Source organism: Chelonia mydas, chromosome 2 (genome assembly GCF_015237465.2).
Source record: "Chelonia mydas isolate rCheMyd1 chromosome 2, rCheMyd1.pri.v2, whole genome shotgun sequence".
Taxonomy (NCBI): Eukaryota; Metazoa; Chordata; order Testudines; family Cheloniidae; genus Chelonia; species Chelonia mydas.
This window is the reverse complement of record NC_057850.1, coordinates 82,990,593-83,009,378: the sequence shown is the minus strand read 5'-3', so window position 1 is coordinate 83,009,378 and position 18,786 is coordinate 82,990,593. Positions and strand designations below refer to the sequence as shown.

At 41.2% G+C, this 18,786-nt stretch overlaps 1 protein-coding gene across 4 annotated transcripts in view; it reads left to right on the top strand.

Moving 5' to 3' along the window:
- MYOM1 (myomesin 1) overlaps positions 1-18,786 on the top strand; it is a 108,767-nt gene that overhangs the window by 12,281 nt on the left and 77,700 nt on the right. For all 4 annotated transcript variants that reach the window (XM_043538796.1, XM_037892796.2, XM_043538795.1 and 1 more), the window contains exons 3-5: positions 7,049-7,186; positions 14,804-15,014; positions 15,627-15,784. In XM_043538796.1, the coding sequence (XP_043394731.1) occupies positions 7,049-7,186; positions 14,804-15,014; positions 15,627-15,784 (507 nt within the window). The remainder of the gene's footprint in view (positions 1-7,048; positions 7,187-14,803; positions 15,015-15,626; positions 15,785-18,786) is intronic.

Here is an 18,786-nt window from a genome sequence, read left to right as displayed (position 1 = left end):
AGAGGATTGGGCCAAAAGAAATCTGATGAGGTTCAACAAGGACAAGTGCAGAGTCCTGCACTTAGGACAAAAGAATCCCATGCACTGCTACAGACTAGGGACCGAGCAGCTAAGCAGCAGTTCTGCAGAAAAGGACCTAGGGGTTATGGTGGACAAGAAGCTGGATATGAGTCAATGGTGTGCCCTTGTTGCCAAAAAGGCTAAGGGCATTTTGGGCTGTATAAGTAGGAGCACTGCCAGCAGATTGAGGGATGTGATCATTCCCCTCTATTAGGCATTGGCAAGGCCTCATCTGGAGTACTGTGTCCAGTTTTGGGCCCCACACTACAAGAAGGATGTGGAAAAATTGGAAAGAGTCCAGTGGAGGGGAACAAAAATGATTAGGGGGCTGGAGCACATGATTTATGAGGAGAGGCTGAGGGAACTGGGATTAGTCTGCAGAAGAGAAGAATGAGGGGGGATTTGATAGCTGCTTTCAACTACCTGAAAGGGGGTTCCAAAGAGGATGGATCTAGGCCAGTGGTTCCCAAACTGGTGTTCGAGAAATGTTACAGTGGGTTCTCGGGGAAAAATTCCTTAATGGCGGACAGAGTGGTCCCTAGTGACCTCAGGCAGCACGGGGCCAGCAGCCCGGAGCCCCTGGATTTCCAAGAGCTAAGCAGATCAAAGCAAGCATATCTAGCACACTGAGGAGTTTTAAACTTCAAGACTTCTTATAAGAAAGGGAGGTGGATATTTTTTGCTGTTTTTAAAATTAAATAGGCAGCTAGTATTTTAAAAATTATGATGAAGAACAAGTTTAAGTTTTGTTGTACTGGACTGCTCAAGATCTGAATGCTTGTGTAGGAGGAACTCTTTGAGTTGGCTTCTTAAATACCTTCATGCTGTTTCACATCTAATACTCCTTGATGAAACATAGGAGCCTTGTCTTATAACAGGCTTATTCAAAGTGATATAAGCTACGAAAGTGAGATGTTGGAAGAGCGTTGCCGTTTTCATAACGTAATAAAAATACTATAATGATAAATAATTAATAATAAATAGTGTGTAATAAGCATGTCATAAAAACAAATTTTATATTTCCAAGATCACTGCTTTTATAATTTATACTCAGGTAGAGGAGAAAATCCCTGGAAATATTCATTTTTAGGAGGGGGTTGAAATTTAGTGAAAGGGGTTCACAGGCTGTTAAAGTTTGGGAACCACTGATCTAGGCTGTTCTCAGTGATAGCAGATGACAGAATGAGGAGTAATGGTCTCAAGTTGCAGTGCGGGAGGTTTCGGTTGTATATTAGGAAAAACTTTTTCACTCGGAGGGTGGTGAAGTACTGGAATGGGTTACCTAGGGAGGTGGTGGAATCTCCTTCCTTAGAGGTTTTTAAGGTCAGGCTTGACAAAGCCCTGGCTGGGATGATTTAGTTGGGGATTGGTCCTGCTTTGAGCAGGGGGTTGGACTAGATGACCTCCTGAGGTCCCTTCCAACCCTGGTATTCTATGATTCTATGACTTAAAAGAGGCTGGAGATGGCCCAAGAAGAATTTCCCTTGCACAGGGGAACTCTGCTAGCAGAGGTGGCTCTGCTATCTCCTATACCAGATGCGCTCCCCACCCTTGGTATAAGGGGAGGGAAGGGGTGTTCTGGGGACATGCTAGGGATAGGGTGTCTGATTCTCCACTTGTGTAAGGTCAAGTTAGAGTTGCTCCCCTGCCCTAACTTGTGTTGTGTTGGTGACTTAGGATCAGGGAGCTGCAATCAGTTACCTGAGCTCTCCGACCACCATTGTACCCAGGCTTCACTTGGGTGGAACGGAAAATCTGCTCCTACAAGCCCAGAAACAATGACAAGACCAATCACATAGGATAGATTTACATTTACCTGGGGGAAAGATACCAAAGCAAAGCCACAGCTTGGGGTACAAAGGCACTATACAATGATCTCATTTTGGGCTTCTATTATGAGAGAACTGGATAAAAGTTCACATCCTGTTTTTACATCCGTACAGGATTACATCTGGGTTTACATCTTTAGGGACAACTCTAGTTCTGCTCCCATTTCACTGGTAAATTCAGTGAATCTGAGCAACTGAGAAACACAGGAATTAATATTATAAACACACTGAAAATTTTGAAAACTATATCCAGAAATGAGGACAGTAAACTCAGGTCACAACCCTGATAATGGACTACAGATAGTGTCTGACTTGGATAAAATATACATATATTAGTTTGGGAGATCAAATTAGGCTGAGAGCTATTCAAAGGTCATGGTAGTGTTCCTCTGTGAAATCAGAGAGCAATGTTGGTCCTCTAGGTTCTCCTCCAGGGAGATTCTGTTGCACGTATCAAGTAAAAGCTTTGGTCACAACTTATTGAAAGAAAGGGCACGATTTTTGGAATCTGTTTTTAAGACAGTACAGGCCTCTTTCTTAGGCCAGCTAAATGGTGACTATAGACAGAATTTACTTCTTATAGAGCACTAGAAGGATTGTGAATAACCAAAAAGGCACCAGGAGGTGCAGTGATACCAGATTTGTCTTCATATGCAAACAGCTCAATTTGAATGTGCTCCTGTGTTAGTCCTTCATATAGCCCACTTTGCATGGAAGTTAACGATATGAAGATTAGGAAAGAAAATGAAGTCCAGTTTTGGGTTTTCTTGCCCAGAAAGCCTCAGTGAAAGCCTGAAACATGTTTATTCAGCTCTTCAGTACAGTTCCTTTGCTGTTTGAAGCTTTTCAATACTGTAAAGGGACAGACTAGATCCCACAGGAACAGGCCTGTGCTGGGGAAGGTGAAGAGCTGCACTGCTCCAAGTGGAGCAAAAGGAGGCATTGTGAGGAGCCACTTTGGGATGGCAAGCACCCTTAGCGCATGCACGACAGTCAGTCTTTCTATGACTGTTTACTCCAGGCCAGGTTTAGGAAGTGCAGATTGTTAAAGTAGTTAGTCTGTGAATAACAAAAGCCAGAAAGACTTATAGGGTCGGTGTGGGTCCAGCAGCTGGACTAAGGAATCACACTGGTATTCTCTACAATAGAGTGGTGTCTCTTATCTGCCACAAGAAACACTTCATCAGGGAGCAGTTTCTGCACTCCAGAGAGCACAGGGACTGCAACTGTAGCTGGCCCTTAGACAGGGGGCACAAGAAAGGTGACGGCTCCAGTGCTTTTCTGATTCTCACAGGGGCAGACCATAGTCTGGTCAAAAGGATACAGGGAATAATCACAGCTTTCTGTAGCAAAAGAGAGACAAGGTGCGTGAGATATTGGACCAACCAGCGAAAGATACTCCTCACCCATCTTGTCTCTAATATCCTGGGACTGGCACAGCTACCACTACACTGAATGCTACCTTTCGCAAAAGAGACTGTAGGAGGTAGCTCTCACGGGAGATTCAGCTCAGTAGATTTAGTCAAGGCAGTGAGTGGGAAATTTAAGGCAGAGCAGGGGTATGTGTGATATTTTTATCATATGCAATGAAACTCTCAGGTCCATGCCTGCTGGCCAGGACTACACATTGTAGTGGAAGTTCCCAACGTGAATCTGCAGTACCTGAGGGGCCTGCAGGAATGGAACTGTCCTTTTCAGTAATACCAGTTGTAGAGAAAATAAGAGGGGATATTCAGCTGCAAATATTTCAAGGCACACTTAGGTCACTTGATAGGAAATGGAGTATGCAATTTATTTTATCTTTGCAAACTCATTTTATTTTAGAGTGTTACAGTTAGGGAAGACAAAGACAAGATTTCTCTTGGAAAAAGAAATCATAAGTAAAGCAAAAGGAAGAACAGTGGTAGTCTCAAATACAGGTAATTTTTATCCCTTTTAAATATAAATTTATTTTATTCATTCTTCATATGTTGGGTTTTTTTTCTGCCTATCTGACAATCACTATATTCCATTTGGCAAAGTGCTTTGAGCCATAGATTAGTGGGCCCTGTATTTTTACTATAGCGCTAAAGCCTTTTGTGAGCCTTTTTATACTGTTATATATGTGTTACATTACTTTCCCTTCTACACCAAGGCTCCACAAAGGACCATCCCCACTCACTTTATGGGAAGAGGAGTAACAGCCCCTTGGTGCTTTTTCTCCCAACAGCATTGTGACATGTGATGTGAATAACCTGCACAGGGAAGTAAGGGGGCTCTTTATGCTCCCACCTCCTGAATTCCTTGTGTGGGTGTATAGTCTGGCTTGTAGTCTGGTGCACAGTCTGATTTGAGAAAAAAATTGACTGGAACTAGACATGAGCCAAGGAAGTGAGGTTCAGTTCTGAATCAAGGTTAGGTTTAGGTTAGGTGTGACAGGACTCCACTCGCCATGCTGGCGCCTCCTGCTGGCTGTCTTGGGGATTAGCTCCGCAGGTTAGTACACCCTCTACAGAAGGTGCCTTGCTTGCTGTCACCTGCTCCTGGACCCATGTCACTGCGGCATCCTCTTCATTACTCAGCCCTCTGGCTGTATCAAAATCTGGGCTCCCCCATTCCACGGGTAAGTGCTGCAGTCCAACTGTCCTGCCATTTCCACAGTGGCAACTGCAGCCAATGGTCTCGCCACTTCCCCGTGGCTGCAGCACCCTTTTTGTTCTTGTCTCAGGGCCTCTAACTGCAAACCCCAGCAGCCAGCCAGGAGCTCTCTCTAGCTCCCCAGGTCCCTGCTAGCAGCACTGTTCTGTCCAGGGTGCTAGCTTCTTTCTCCTTGCCAGGCACCCAGTCCTCCTTCTTAAGCTCCAGGGAGTAACTGACTGCTCTGCCCTGCAGCAATTCTTATATGAGTCTACCAGGCCCTGAATGGATGTTCCTTTCAGCCCCTCTCTAATTGGCTGCCTCCTGCACAGCCTTCCTAGAACTCTATTAACTTCTTTGAGGCCAGTGTTGGGCCAACTCCCCATCACACTATGGTTCTGGGTTTGTGGTTCAGGAAGAATCAAGAGTGGAAAAGGCCTGGGTTGGATTTAATGGTGCTGAAAAATTGAGTGAACTGAGATTTCCACCACTTTGGGCCTGACATCTAATGAAAACAGATGTTCCCTTATGTTTCAGTTAAATTTAAATGAGAATTCAAAACTGGTCTCTCTAGATTTGGAAACAACCAGGAATCAAAAGGCAGGTTCAGGTCCAGGTTTTCAAATCTGAATCCCAGGAAATTTGAAAGGGTTCAAATTCAAGATGCCCGTTTTATACCATTTTTTAAATAATACATGAATAAAACTTTTGGGTGCGTAAAGAACTTAGTTTTCCTTTTGAGCAGCGCTCATTTATGAACAGTAACTAACATGCTTTGGGTTTGATGTAATATTTTTACCACTTGTTTGATGACTTGTCACAGTGCATTTGTGGTTGGCTGCAATGCTCATATTCTATCATCCACAAATCCTAAAGATGAGTACATTATCTAACATTATACTACTGCACATCTTGTTTCACTCTCTCTCATGCTCTGTGTTGCTTTGTCTAGATTGTTGGTACACTCTGTTTATGCCTGGATTTTGGTGCAGAAGGTTATAAAACTTGGCGTTTCTAATGGATTTGCTCTGTGGCAGCTGCTGAGCAGTGCAAGCAAATCCAGCCAATGCCACTACAGCTCCTGAAGGAGCCATACTGCCACAGGGCATGGGGCCTAGTGGAGCAGAAACCATCCCCTAAATGTCTCTGATCTGAGGTAATGGTATTGGGAAAATTCTACGAAGGGAATTTTTCTCCCCACTCTTAGCCCTCTTTGGGCTTTTCTGCTGCAGAGAGTGATTTCATGCAATAAATCCACTTTGTGTGTATGAATACGGGAGAAACACTAGGAGAAGTCCAGACATAGTGTAATAGTGGAAGGAGTATAAATGCAATGGTCAAAGATGCAGCAAAGATGCAGTCAGTCCTATTTAGCATATGGATATTTGCTACATTATAGGCAGAGCTTCTCGCACTGCCTATTATTCAGGTTGCCCAAAGCATGTGATCATGTAATTAAAGACTGTCTCATAATGCAGACATGCAAGGGGGCAAATTAATGTTGCAGAGGGACAATCTTAATTCTGGCATTTTCTAACTTTTGAGTGCTTGACTTTGCAACTTTAATAAAGTTCTTTTAATAGATATTTGTGTGGTATATATCCATCCATTTAGACACAACTGTAGATATGAGGTGTAATTCATAGTTTATCATATAGGTATCATCCTTTCCAGGATTTCACAGAGTGGCCAGGAGCGGTGTATTGTGAGATACAATTTGCTAGAACTCCAAGCAGAAACAATTGCCATGACCACCATTTGTTGGTTAATGTGTGCAGTTTGTAGCAACGGACATGCTAGTGTTTGCCCTGAAGATAGGGATGAGATGTACATCTCTGCCTGCACTTTCTTGAGCACTATGGAGAAATTCTGCCTGGCAACCAAACCTGGAACAATGCTGCTTGTTCCAAGTTTGTGGGAGCCTGTAATTTTTTCTCTCCCTACTGGACTATCGCAAGTGAGGGTGGGATTTAGCACATATTTTGGAATATCAGGAAGTTCCTTCTTGGAATATAAATTATGGTACTGGCATCTCTAAAGTACGTTACCTTCTAGACTCAGGCTTCAGCCTACAGACTACATAAGCCCATAGATGCCTGAATATTTCATGTATTAGCACTAACAGTATAGATTTGGAGATCATCTTGTCTTTCATCCAAAGGTTCCAATACCAAATACCTGGACTTAAGATGTGACTGATAACTATGGTCAAGTCCTTTCACGCTGCCCATTTATAGCTGGTGTTAACATGGATCTTGGCGACATACAGTCTGAAAACCGGATATCCTTGGATTTCTTGTGGCATGTTGTGATTGCAAGTGGGTAGACAAGCCAAGGATTTAGAAAAGGCTGATGCCTTTTGAAAACTTTTGAAAGGCATTTTGAAAACTTGCTAATTGAAACATCATAATTGGTTGCTAAGAAAGCATACGGGAGCTTACATTATTATAAAATGCCTAGTATTTCTTCTAGTTTTCTGAATGTTTTTTTTCAACAGTTTCCCAATTTTCTTTGTGAGTCTAATAATGTGGCTTTTATTTCAGACTAAAAGATTCCAATACAATGGTAGAAGATCGATCCTATAAATTGAGTCCCAAAGCAAAGAGGGCAAAGCAGAGTTTATTCTCTGAAGAGAAAGAAAATAAAGCCATTGACTATGTAGTACCAATGTTCACAGGACGGTATGTTTGTTTTCCTTTCTCTTTTTCTTGGTGTCCTTGTTTATTTATCAAATATTCCTTATGATAATAATGAATAATCCATCTCTTTTTTTATCTATCAACCTCAAAATGCTTTTAAAAAGGTGGGTTAGTTTTCCCTACTATACGTCTTGCCCCGGGTCACTGAATGTGTGAGTGAAAGAGCCAGGAAGGAAACACAGGTATTCTGATTTAATTTTGTGCCCTTGTTATTTGCACTATGCACACCTTATTTCCTATGAGAAGGAAAGAGAGTTATGGACATTTAGCCATGAAAACTGGGCCTGATTCAAGAATTACTGGGTAAAATTCTATGCAATAATCAGACTAGATCATCATAACGGTTTTTCTGGCTTTTCACATCTGTGAATCTGTGGTGAATTTGAAGGGTCATGCACCCCACCTCCTAGCAATCTGAGAAACAAGTTTGTGTACACAATTTTGTTGGCTTTTCTGGAGAAAAGCCAACAAAATTCTAGAGAAAAATCTTTAAACGTCTCTTATTAAGTCAGTGTTAAATATGGCAAAATTGAAAAAACTTGGTCATGTTTTGCCCTGGCAGAGGAAAAAATGTTAATGATAAAACTAATTAAGATCTCAAGTCCAACATAATCAACTCTAATGCTCCCAGGTAGGGGTGGTATTTATATCATGTCTGCTATTGACGTGATAAATTTCTGCTGCAACAATGTCCTAAGTAAATCTGAATGTGAACTTTACATAGTAGCCAAAACCAAGGCAAACATGGAGACTTTCCTGGGATATGGCATAATGATTTATTATGAGATAATGACAGTCCAGGCATAGTCATTTGTTCAGGTTAATTCATACCAGGGCAAGTCATGGAAAACTAACTCGTGATTGGAGATCAGGAGAAAAGCCCATTTGCTGTCAAATACACACCTCTGTTTATATCTCCTGTGAAGCTGTGTTTTTCACATGACATTTATGGAGTGTGAGAGACAAGGTAGATGAAGTAATATCTTTTATTGGACCAACTTCTGTTGGTGGAAGGGACAAGCTTTTGAGTTTCACAAGCTCTTCTTCAGGTCTGGAGAAGGAAACTAGAGTGTCCAAGCTAAATACAAGGTGGGACAAATTGTTAAGCATAAGGGGTTCACAAATGTTGTAAGAGGCCACTTAAAATGAAGCAATTCATACTTCTATGGTTGTAGGACATTGGAGGGTCAGTGGGCAGCAGCATGTGTTGCAAGTTGTTGCAAAGGGCCATAAAACCAATGTCTCTGTTAAATCTATGTTATTGTCCAATGGTGTTATGAATTTAAGTTCCCAGGCTCATCTGTTGAAGGTGTTGTGCAGGTTTCCTTTGAGGATGAGGATTGAGAGGTCAGATGTGGAGTGATTGCTATGTGAAAAGTGGGTGAAGGTATGGAATTCAATGGAATCATGGGCTACTGCTGAATTTACACTTGTAAATTGTAGCACTTCTACTGTGTATGTAACCTCATGCTTTTGTGTGGAATTCAGATTTTCATCTCATCAGTGGGACACATTTGCTTTTGCCTTTTTAATACCCTGTTTTTGAGATAAGGAATCTCTAGCCCAGAGGTTTTCTTTCTTGTTCTGTCCCTTCCCATCTCTGAATCTACCCTTCCCACTCTTTTTACCCTTCCCACTCCTCCATGCCAGAGATTCACTGCTCTTTAGTTCAACCAAGATACAAAGACATATGCACCCTACATTTTCAAAGCACTACTTTAGAGTTTTAAGTATGTCTCCCATGATGGAAATAGATACATTTAATATTTCATGCACAGTCTGCAATAAATCTCCTTTAAGTCTACTTACAATTTATGGCACTATGTGATTTAGGGCAGGTCTACACTAGAAGTGCTACATCAGTGCAGCTGCACCACTGTAGCATGTCTGGTGAAGACGCTCTAAGCCGCTGGGAGAGTGCTCTCCCGTTGGCATAATTACTCCACCTCCACAAGAGCTGGAAACTATGTAGGCAGGAGAGTGTCTCCTGCCAACATAGTGCCGATGTGGACAGCACTTAAGTTGCTGTAACTTGCGTCACTGAGGCGGTGTCTTTTTCATACCCCTGAGCAATGCTAGTTAGATTGACTTCAGTAGTAGTGTAAACCTGTCCTCAGCTAACTGGGGTGTTTTAAAGAGTGTTGCATTTGCAATTTTCCATTAGCTACTTCCCCTTCTCTCCAAGACAAACGTGTCTCCTTTTAGGTGTGCCTAACATTTACAAATACAGGATTTATTCCTCCTTTTGGAAGGAAGTGTTGTCCAGCAACTGGATGACATTACTCCTGCTTTGCTTTGCTTTGCTTCACTATTGGATTGTGATTTGGGGCAAGTCACGACCACTCTGTGCTACATTTTACTTGTTTGTAAAATTAATATAATAGTACCTAACTCAGAAAGGAGTTGTGAAGCTTAATTCATTTCTGTCTGTACAGCACCTGGAAATCCTAAAATAAAAGGTGCTATAGAATTCCAAAATATTATCATCAGTACAATGATTATGCATTATACTACTACCTATTGTCAACCCCATTTCCTGCACATGACAACTCAAAATGTTGTGAATGCTTTTGGGCCATTTTATTGGCCCACACTGTGATTTTGAATTAGTTTAAGGGTTTTAAAAGGCACATGATGGTCATTAAGTGTCCAAGTAGGCATTTTATCATGTGTTTTGTTTTTGTGAATTTGTTGGCATCATATTGATGTCTGTGTGCCAGGACTGTGGAAGTGATATGTTGCATCAGTGTCAAGTATTTATTCTTGTTTGAAGAATAATAGCCCAGACTCATTGAACCATGTGCATGCTATAAATCAGACCTAAATTCTCCTGTGAAACCAATGCACAGTTCCCCATGCACAGATAGTTTGTACAAGGAATAAGTACTTTAAAAGGTCAGCATTCTAGCCATTCTACAGTGCTATTATATTGGCTGTGGTACTGTTTCAATAATGTTTCCATTATAACTCTCTGTTTTCAGGGGTTTCAAATTCTGCTGTAAAAATTCACTCACGTGGAAAACAAAGACTCAACTCATTATTATTTATTCTTATACACGTACAAAGTCAACATCAGCTTCTGTGGAATTGCAGGGTATAAGTCAATGCAGAATTTGGTCCATGGAGGATAAAATTAAGGAAAACCTGTTGCTGTTGTAGCATATAAAGCACCAAGTGCCAGATCCAACTACCACTGAAGCCAATGAGATAATTTCCACTAAAGTTAATTGAAAGAGAATCTGGCTCATAGGCAGGAACTCTGCACCCAACAACACATGTAAGCTGAAAACTTGTGGGTGCCATACATCAAGAACTGTTTTCTTGAAGAATTTTAAATATATCATTTTAGGCTTGAACCTGCAGTCTATACCCAGGTAAAGTTCCCACTTATGTCAGTGCGATTTTTGACTTTATAAGGAATGTGGAATCAGGCCTTAAATGCTCTGTTGTTTTTGCTGTGATTCACCCTTGCAGGGAACATTGAATCCTGATCTTTGGCCTTGGCAGATAAAGAAAGGAAGAAATTAGTTTCTCTTTTGTTTTAAAATTGAATTATTTATAAGCTGTAGATCTACACACTTGAGGCTCAATCCTGCAAGGTGCTAAGCCCCTGTTTGGAGCTGAGGATGCTTATTATCTCACAGAAGCTGCTCAGCGGCTTGAGGATCAAATCCAAGTTCCATTAACATTTTGGTATCTTAAACATTTGTAGGGCGCTACCAAATTCATGGTCCATTTTGATCAATTTCATGGCCAGAGGGTTTTAAAATTGTCAGTTTCACATTTTCATCTGTTTACATCTGAAATCTCATGGTGTTGTAACCATGGGCATCCCAACCCAAAAGGTACCTGGAAATGGGTCTGATCTCCCCACTCCCAGAGCTGCCATGCAAGGGAAGGATAAGTTCTGTCCCTCCCCAGCCCAGCAGGGATTCACAGCTAGGAGCCACCTGGCTGGGGCACTCCCAGTAGCAGGGGGAGATCGGACCCATCTCCACAAGTCTCCTCCAGCTGCAGGAACCTCCGGTGCTGGGCAGAGAGCTTCTTGCAGCAGGGGGAGGCACTTGGAGGTGGGTTTGATCTCCACACCCCACAGCTGCCATGCAAGGGAAGGACAAGTCCTTTCCCTCCCCAGCCCAGTGGGGACTTGCAGCTAGGAGCCCCTTGGCTGGGGCACGCCCAACAGCAAGGGGGAGATCATATTTCCTGGGGAAGGGCTGATTTCACTGTCCGTGACACATTTTTCATGGCCGTGAAATTGGTAGGGCCCTAACCATTTGTAAAGAAAAAGAAAACGAGGTCAGCTTGCCTTTAAAATAAAAATGTCCTTGATTCAGCCAAAGTGAATTTAGATAGCTACATTTATATTTATTGGATTAGGGCAGATCTACATTTAAAAAGCTGCACTGGTGCAGCTGCACTTCTGTATTGCTTCAGTGAAGATGCTATGTCAATGGGAGAGCTCCTCCTGTCAGCGTAGTTAATCCACCTCCGAGAGAGGCAGTAGCTATATTGACCGGAGAAGCCCACCCATTGACACAAGACTTTCTGCACTGGAGGTTAGATTGGAATAATTGTGTTGCTCAGGGGCATGGATTTTTCACATCCTGAGAGACATAATTATACCAATGTAAGTTCATAGTGTAGACCTGGTCCGAGATATGAGTTTTTAAAACAATTTTTAGAAATCTCCATCACAGTTTCTGTAGCTTCAAATGGTGATTGTGAATGCTGTTGCCACCACTGAGGTAGAGAAGCCATTTTACTGGTACTTCCCAGGAGGTCCTATCTGCCAAAGTAGCTCAAAACACCAAAAGCTGACGTCAGAATCTGAATATACAAGAAAGACAGGAGACAGTCAATGTTGTCATATAAGTTGCCTCAGTACTTTCAGGATTTTATATGTGTGCTTAATGTAACTGTTCATTCCAATGCTGAGTTGCATTGCTTCTCTTTAATGACACTGACACCAAACTGTAAAGGTGGCAGCTTGGGCAGTTATTTATGGTTTTATTTAGAGGTGGCCTCAAATAATTCCCCAGATTCAAACTCCCTGAACTTCAGGGGTTTCAGTCAGAATTCCTCTTTAATCTAGTCATTGGAAAAAAAAGAGTTAAAAGTAGTTTCAATAACTTCTGTGTCCCTGGTTATCCCTGACAGTTGTTCTTGGTTTACATTTAAGTTTTCTTTTTCAAAATGTTTTCCTCTAACCTGTTGCTGTGTGGAAGGCTCACACAAACAACAGGGACAACTGATTAAGTAACAGAGTATACAGGCGAAACAGTGAAAATGACATTAAAAAAGTGCTGTCTAATGCACAACACTAGCAAATTTAGTAAACAAGGAATTTCTCCCCCCTAATCTCTTTCAGTTATAATAGGTGAAAGGAAGCTCTAGCCGTGTATCCAAAGATCAGATTGGGCCCTTTGCTTAGCTTCATGAGTATATAATGATACATATAGTGCGAGACTGAAAAAGCTGTCAGTTTTACCTAAAATTAATGGTTACTGCAGAATCTGCAGTAGAACACCAAGCAAGTTTTAAAGTAAAACCATTTATTTTGCTAAACCAAAAGTTGTGCAGTAGCTGTATTCACCAGAAACACAGTAATGCTCCCCCCTCATCAGGGAACCCTCACTGCACACTGAAACAGCTCTGAAGCTCTGACAATTCTAAAGCAAAAAGGCTGCAATAGTGTTCCCACATGTGAATCTGAAGGCAGAATTTGACATGGTGATATTTGTGACCAAAAGCACCCCTGTATTCACACCCTACACATTGTTCTATTAAATCTTTATACAAAATATGCCTTGTGAGGCAATATTTGAAAACTAATAACTCTCTGATCAATAATATCCTGGCGAAATGTATATAGTAACATTATATGTAAAGTTATGATTTCTCCCTCTATCGTGTTACCTGTTCAAAACCAGACAGCCCTGCCTAGGCAAAAGTTGTTAACAAGGTCTACCCTAAACAAAGGAATGTGTGTTTACTTTAATTTACATATAAGTAGTAAACAGGGTCATCAAAACAGCAGGGGGAGGAGATAGCAGGGAACAGAACAATTTGCACTTCAGCAAACACAAGTGGGGAAAAAATGAGTATGGGGCTTCCTTCATTACCGGATTCCATGTTGCCTTCCTCACTGATCAAATAAACTTTGAGGGGTAACCTTCAGAAGAACCCACTTCAACGATTCACTGGACTATAACAGAAAGGGTCAGAGAACCCTAAATTGACTCTTTGACCTCAGAAGACAAAGGCGCAGCACCTTTGGGCCTCTGGGCAAGATCCTGATCAAGGAGAGGGACATTCACCACCTTGCTAGGAGACTGTGGATGAGAAAGGCCATCTTGAACAATGCCTTGAACCAAACCTTGAAAGATTAAGATTTAGATATTTAGATGTGTGTTTTCACTTTCATTTGCTGGTATCCATTTCTAACTTTAACTCTTATATTTGAATTCACTTAAATCCTATCTTCTTTTGTTAATAAACCGGTTTTATTTTTAATCTGAACCAATCTAGTGCTATGTTTAAACTGAACTGGTTGATAACTCCAGTAAAAGTAGCAAATTGTTGAATATTACCTCCTTAGAGGGGCAACAAACCATAATATCGCTCTGATTTTTCCAGGACAGGGCGGGCTATTTCAGAACACATATTTCTGGGAAAATTCAGGGCTGGGGAGAGTGTGGAGTCACCATACCAGTTGTTAACCAAGGCTGGTGGAAATCTGTGGTATTGCAGGCAGGCTCCAGGATCCAAAGCATTGGAGCAGGGCTGCCCAGTACATAGACAGAGTGTATGCTTGTTGCTGACTGTGGGTATCCCAGAAAGTGAGCTAGGAGCAAGGCATTGTGAGCACTTGGGGTTACAAGGTAAGAGGTGACACAGTGCTTCACTAGTCTGGATTGCACACCTGAACGTGACAATATTACTAGAGCTGATGTTGATTGTATCCTCCATTGTTGAATGCATAAGGAGGATGCTAAAAAGAGAATAAAGTGTTCGTGAAACACTAATAATCTTTTTAAAAACATTTTAAAGAACAAATGACTTTACCGACATTAAAGAATAAAGTGCTCGTTTGATTGCAGAGAGCTTTTTGTAGTGCCTGGGACTGTGCTTTTTCATATAAATCAGAAGTGAGAACTTTGTTATACTGCTGCTGTAATCTCCACTTTGTGGTGTTATTGTAAGTGCCACTGCTACAAATCACTATTTAAAGTGTTATTGTGATAGTTCAATGGGTATGTCTTACACTGTTCTTTATAGCCATGGAAACGGGAAAGCACAACAGGAAACATATTAAAATGAAAACCTGCATGACACACTTGTCATAGAGAAAGGCACTGAAAATGGTAATGACCTTAGATAGCCTGATATACTCAGTCATTCAGCTGTATCCTTCTGTGTATCTGTTGTTATATGATATGAAATTGTTTACTACGTAATGATCCTTAAAGCAGAAATGCATTCTGAAGAGTCTAAGGCCCTTTATTAAATGGAGAGGGCCAAGCTAAAATGAAGTGTTATAAATGAAATGTTTTCTCACCACTTTCCAGTGTGATTGTGCTTTTTTAATTCCTTCAGTCAAGTGTATGTCAGCGGGATTACAGATACAGAAGAGGAAAGAATTAAGGAAAGTGCTGCGTACGTTGCCAGAAGGAACCTTTTTGCTACAGGCGAGGGAATTAGTGCAACTAGAGTGGCCACTTCATCCTCTATGGAAAAGCAGCATGAAAAGAAGTCAAGGAAAGTAGCGATACGAGAGTCAGCTGAACGTCTGGCCCTGAAGAAAACGGTAATAAAACACAAATGAATCCATGGAGTGTAAGAACTTTGGGCCTCGGATTGTCTTTTTTCATTTTTTGTTTGTACAGTGTCTCGCACAATGGGGCATGTCATGGCTGTCTAGCCAGCACCCAGCTCCCACTCTGCATGCTTGCATCATGCCAGGGGCAGACAACAGTCAATGGAGAAGCAGCCTCTTAGTCCCACCCCTAAATCCTTCCAAGTGTCATGCAACTTTCCAACAGTTGAGCCTTTCACCAAGGTTCCCCCCAGCCCTGGGACCTGGCCCTGCCCACAGACCAGCGTCCCCCAGTGCTGGGACCTGGCCCTGTCCACAGACCAGACCTGCCTCCCGTGGCACCTGACCCGACCCACAAATGGCTGATTTTTTTATGCCTTGGAGGTGACATCCCTAGTAGTTTTAGAAAACCATGTTGAAGCTGAAGAATATTGTCTGTTTGTCTGTCTAAGTAAGAAGGATATATTAAGTATAATAATCTAGATTTTAAAATAAAAATAGCATTCTGCATATTGCCCTAGAAAAAGCCCTAAAACTTTCTTGGGGTGTGGAGCAGTAGTATACGTAAATGGTGAATTTTCTTATGAAATATTTCTCTTCTAGTTAGAAGAGACTGAGGAATTTCACAGAAAGCTGAATGAAGATAAACTTTTACACGCTCCTGAGTTTGTTATCAAGCCTCGTTCCCATACCGTCTGGGAGAAACAGAATGTCAAATTACACTGTACTGTGACTGGCTGGCCAGAACCCCGTCTTACATGGTAGGCTTGTATCTTCATCAGCAATACTGTTCTTGATTGCGAATATGCATTCTGAATTTGTAAATTCTCAGGAAATCTATGTGGATGAGACTGAGGAAAGCGCAATGTAGCTATGTGATCAATGCAGAGCAGTGGTGAAAAAAGCAAAGGCATTCATGAGACGCAGGAGAGAATGCCATACACCTTTATTCACAATGAGTTGCTCCTTACTCCATGAGTGATCCCACTGATTTTAATACTTAGCAAATTTCATATTAAGCTGAGGGAGCTCATAATGAACATACTCTGAGACTCCCCAGAAGTCTTCCAAAAAACAAGGGAAGAATGGATTTGACATTTTTTATATTTCTAAGATAAAAAATAAGCAGAGGCCATCCTCCCAGCCCCCCTTCCCTTTAAAAAAAACACACTTTTCAGGCCACCTTTATAATGAAAGAAGCATAAAGGTTACAAACAAGCTCAATAAACAAATCCTTTGCAGGTCATCTTTAAGGTGCAAAACTGCTGTTTTTATAAAAAGTCCCTACTAACAAAAAGAAAAAAAACCAAGAAGAAAAAAATGGAAATAAAATCATTGCCATCTCAAAGGGAATGTATTTCTTTGAGGCATCAGAGAGTCTTTATTGTCTCTGGAGCATTAACGGCTGCTGTGGTTAAAAGCAGCTGCTTAGCTGCTGATTCAGTTACAGTTTCTCTCCATGCGAGGACTCAAGCATGTTCTTGGAGGTCACATCATAATTATTTAAGTTATATGCTATAAATTTAGGGCCTGACGCAAAGTCCATTAAACTCAGTGGGAATCTTTCCTTTCACTTCAGTGGGCTTTGAATCAAGGCCTTAGTCTAAGGGCTTGTCTCCACTTACCATGGATCGATGCTCCGGCGATCGATCCATCGGGGGTCGATTTAGGGGGTTTAGGGAAGACCCGCTAAATCAACTGTCAATTGCTCTCCCATCGACTCCAGTACTCCACAAGAACGAGAAGCATAAGGTAAGTCGACAGAAGAGTTTCTCCCGTTGACCCACTACGGTGTAGACACCGCAATAAGTCGACCTAAGGTATGTCGACTCCAGCTATGTTATTCACGTAGTTGGAGTTGCGTAACTTAGGTCAACTTAACCCTGTAGTGTAGACCTGCCCTACGAGGTCCCAAAATATTCTCTTACAGACGGGTGGGGCATAGATGAAAATCTAAGTCTCTTGGATTGTCTTTCCTGATTGGAATTTAATTTATGCTTAATTAGTGCTGAGCTGTGGAGCCTTTCTGTCTCATCACCTATTGAGGTGATTTTTTTTAATATGGCCTGGGCTATACAGAAATACAATCAAGTTATTGAAACAATTAGATGGGGACCTACTGGTGTTTTTTCAGACTTTAAGTGGAATTTGATACTTGCTTTTATCTTATACGATACTCTGAGACTGTGTCTATCAAGCCATAAATGTTTACAACTAAGAGCTGACAGAAAATTAATTTATGTTCAGTACTAAGCATTAAAGATATCAGTGAACTAGAACTGAAACTGTCTTTGTGGAGGCGTTAGAAAAACTGCCCTCAGATCAGTATTGTAAATATTTAAAACATTTTTGGGTTTGTTGCCTGAATTGTTTAGCATCCTACAGGAACTCTGCTATATTTGTCATTTTATTTACTATCTATATCTCCTTAGCATTGTGCCTTTAGACAAATAGCTCATTAGCAAAAACTTACCTATGGGCCTGATCCAAAGTCCACTGAAGTTAATGGGAGTCTTTCCACTGAATTCAGATCAAGTGCTCTGTGGACAAATTGTTTCAGTTGTGTACAAATTTTATATTTTAGGTACATTTATTCTAGAGATAATCTAAAACCAGTATGTCAGATCTGACCCCTTTCTAACATAGGAAAACATCCAGTTTTGGATCAAAATTTGTAGCTGGAGCCTAGCCCTAGAAGATGGATCCAAACCAAAACACCAGTTTTGAACCCTTTTTAACTTCAGCTCAGATCCATCTTTAATTTATTCCAAAAGATTGACATATTTATTTAGGGCTAAATGAAGCTTTCAGATATATGCCCTGGCCTCTCATTGAAGTCAATGAGTGTATCCCACATGCATGCAAGGACAAATTGGCTCTTGAATTAAATTTAAACCGCAATAAATTTGGGTGATGGAATTTAATACATTATTTTACTTCAAAAAGTCTGTATTTAGCCCTTGGTTACCAATGGAAAGAATGAATTCAGAGCCCTTACAGCAGGTGGTTTTGCTCAGACATAAGAAGATCACTGAACTGTATCTGATAGGATTCATTCGGCATTTGTTAACCAAATATCATTCACATATTCCAAGACGTCATTCATTATATGAACAATGAAGAATTTTGAATGACGTGGGTGACAAACTGAAAAGCTTCAGGGGCTTTCATTCTAGAAATCCTTACAGTGTGATGCAGGTTCATTAACTGATGCAGTTTTATTGGCTGCATTGGAAAGAAGATATGGAAAACCAAGGATATTTGGGACTTGCAGTAGAAAGTAAAAGTTATTAGTGCATAATGTAGTGGGCTGGTTGAGATCCAACATTTGCTAATGATGTGGCTGTTCTGGAATTTATTTGACTTTCCAGAAATAACAAGTGGTCCTTCAAAAGTGTGAGGCAGACAAATATAAACCTGCCAAAAATGTAATCATTTATTTTTCACTGACATGATTATGAAAAGAAAAGGAGTGCAAGGATTCTAAAAACTGGTATAATTCATTTAGGGTTTGATCCTGCACAGTGCTGAGCACTGAATGACCTCAATTTCTACAAACTTCAGTGGGTGCTCAGAACTTTGCCACAGTGTTTGGTAGCTTGCTGGGTCAAGTCCCTCATTTCATGTGTTACTATCGGGGGAGCCAGTGCATGTGGTCAGAGATGCACATCCCCATGCAATAGATTCCCTGCACATCCCCATGCAATTGTAAGCGGGGGAATAGTCCCGCTACTGTGGGGAACTTTCCTGGCTTCTGCACTAC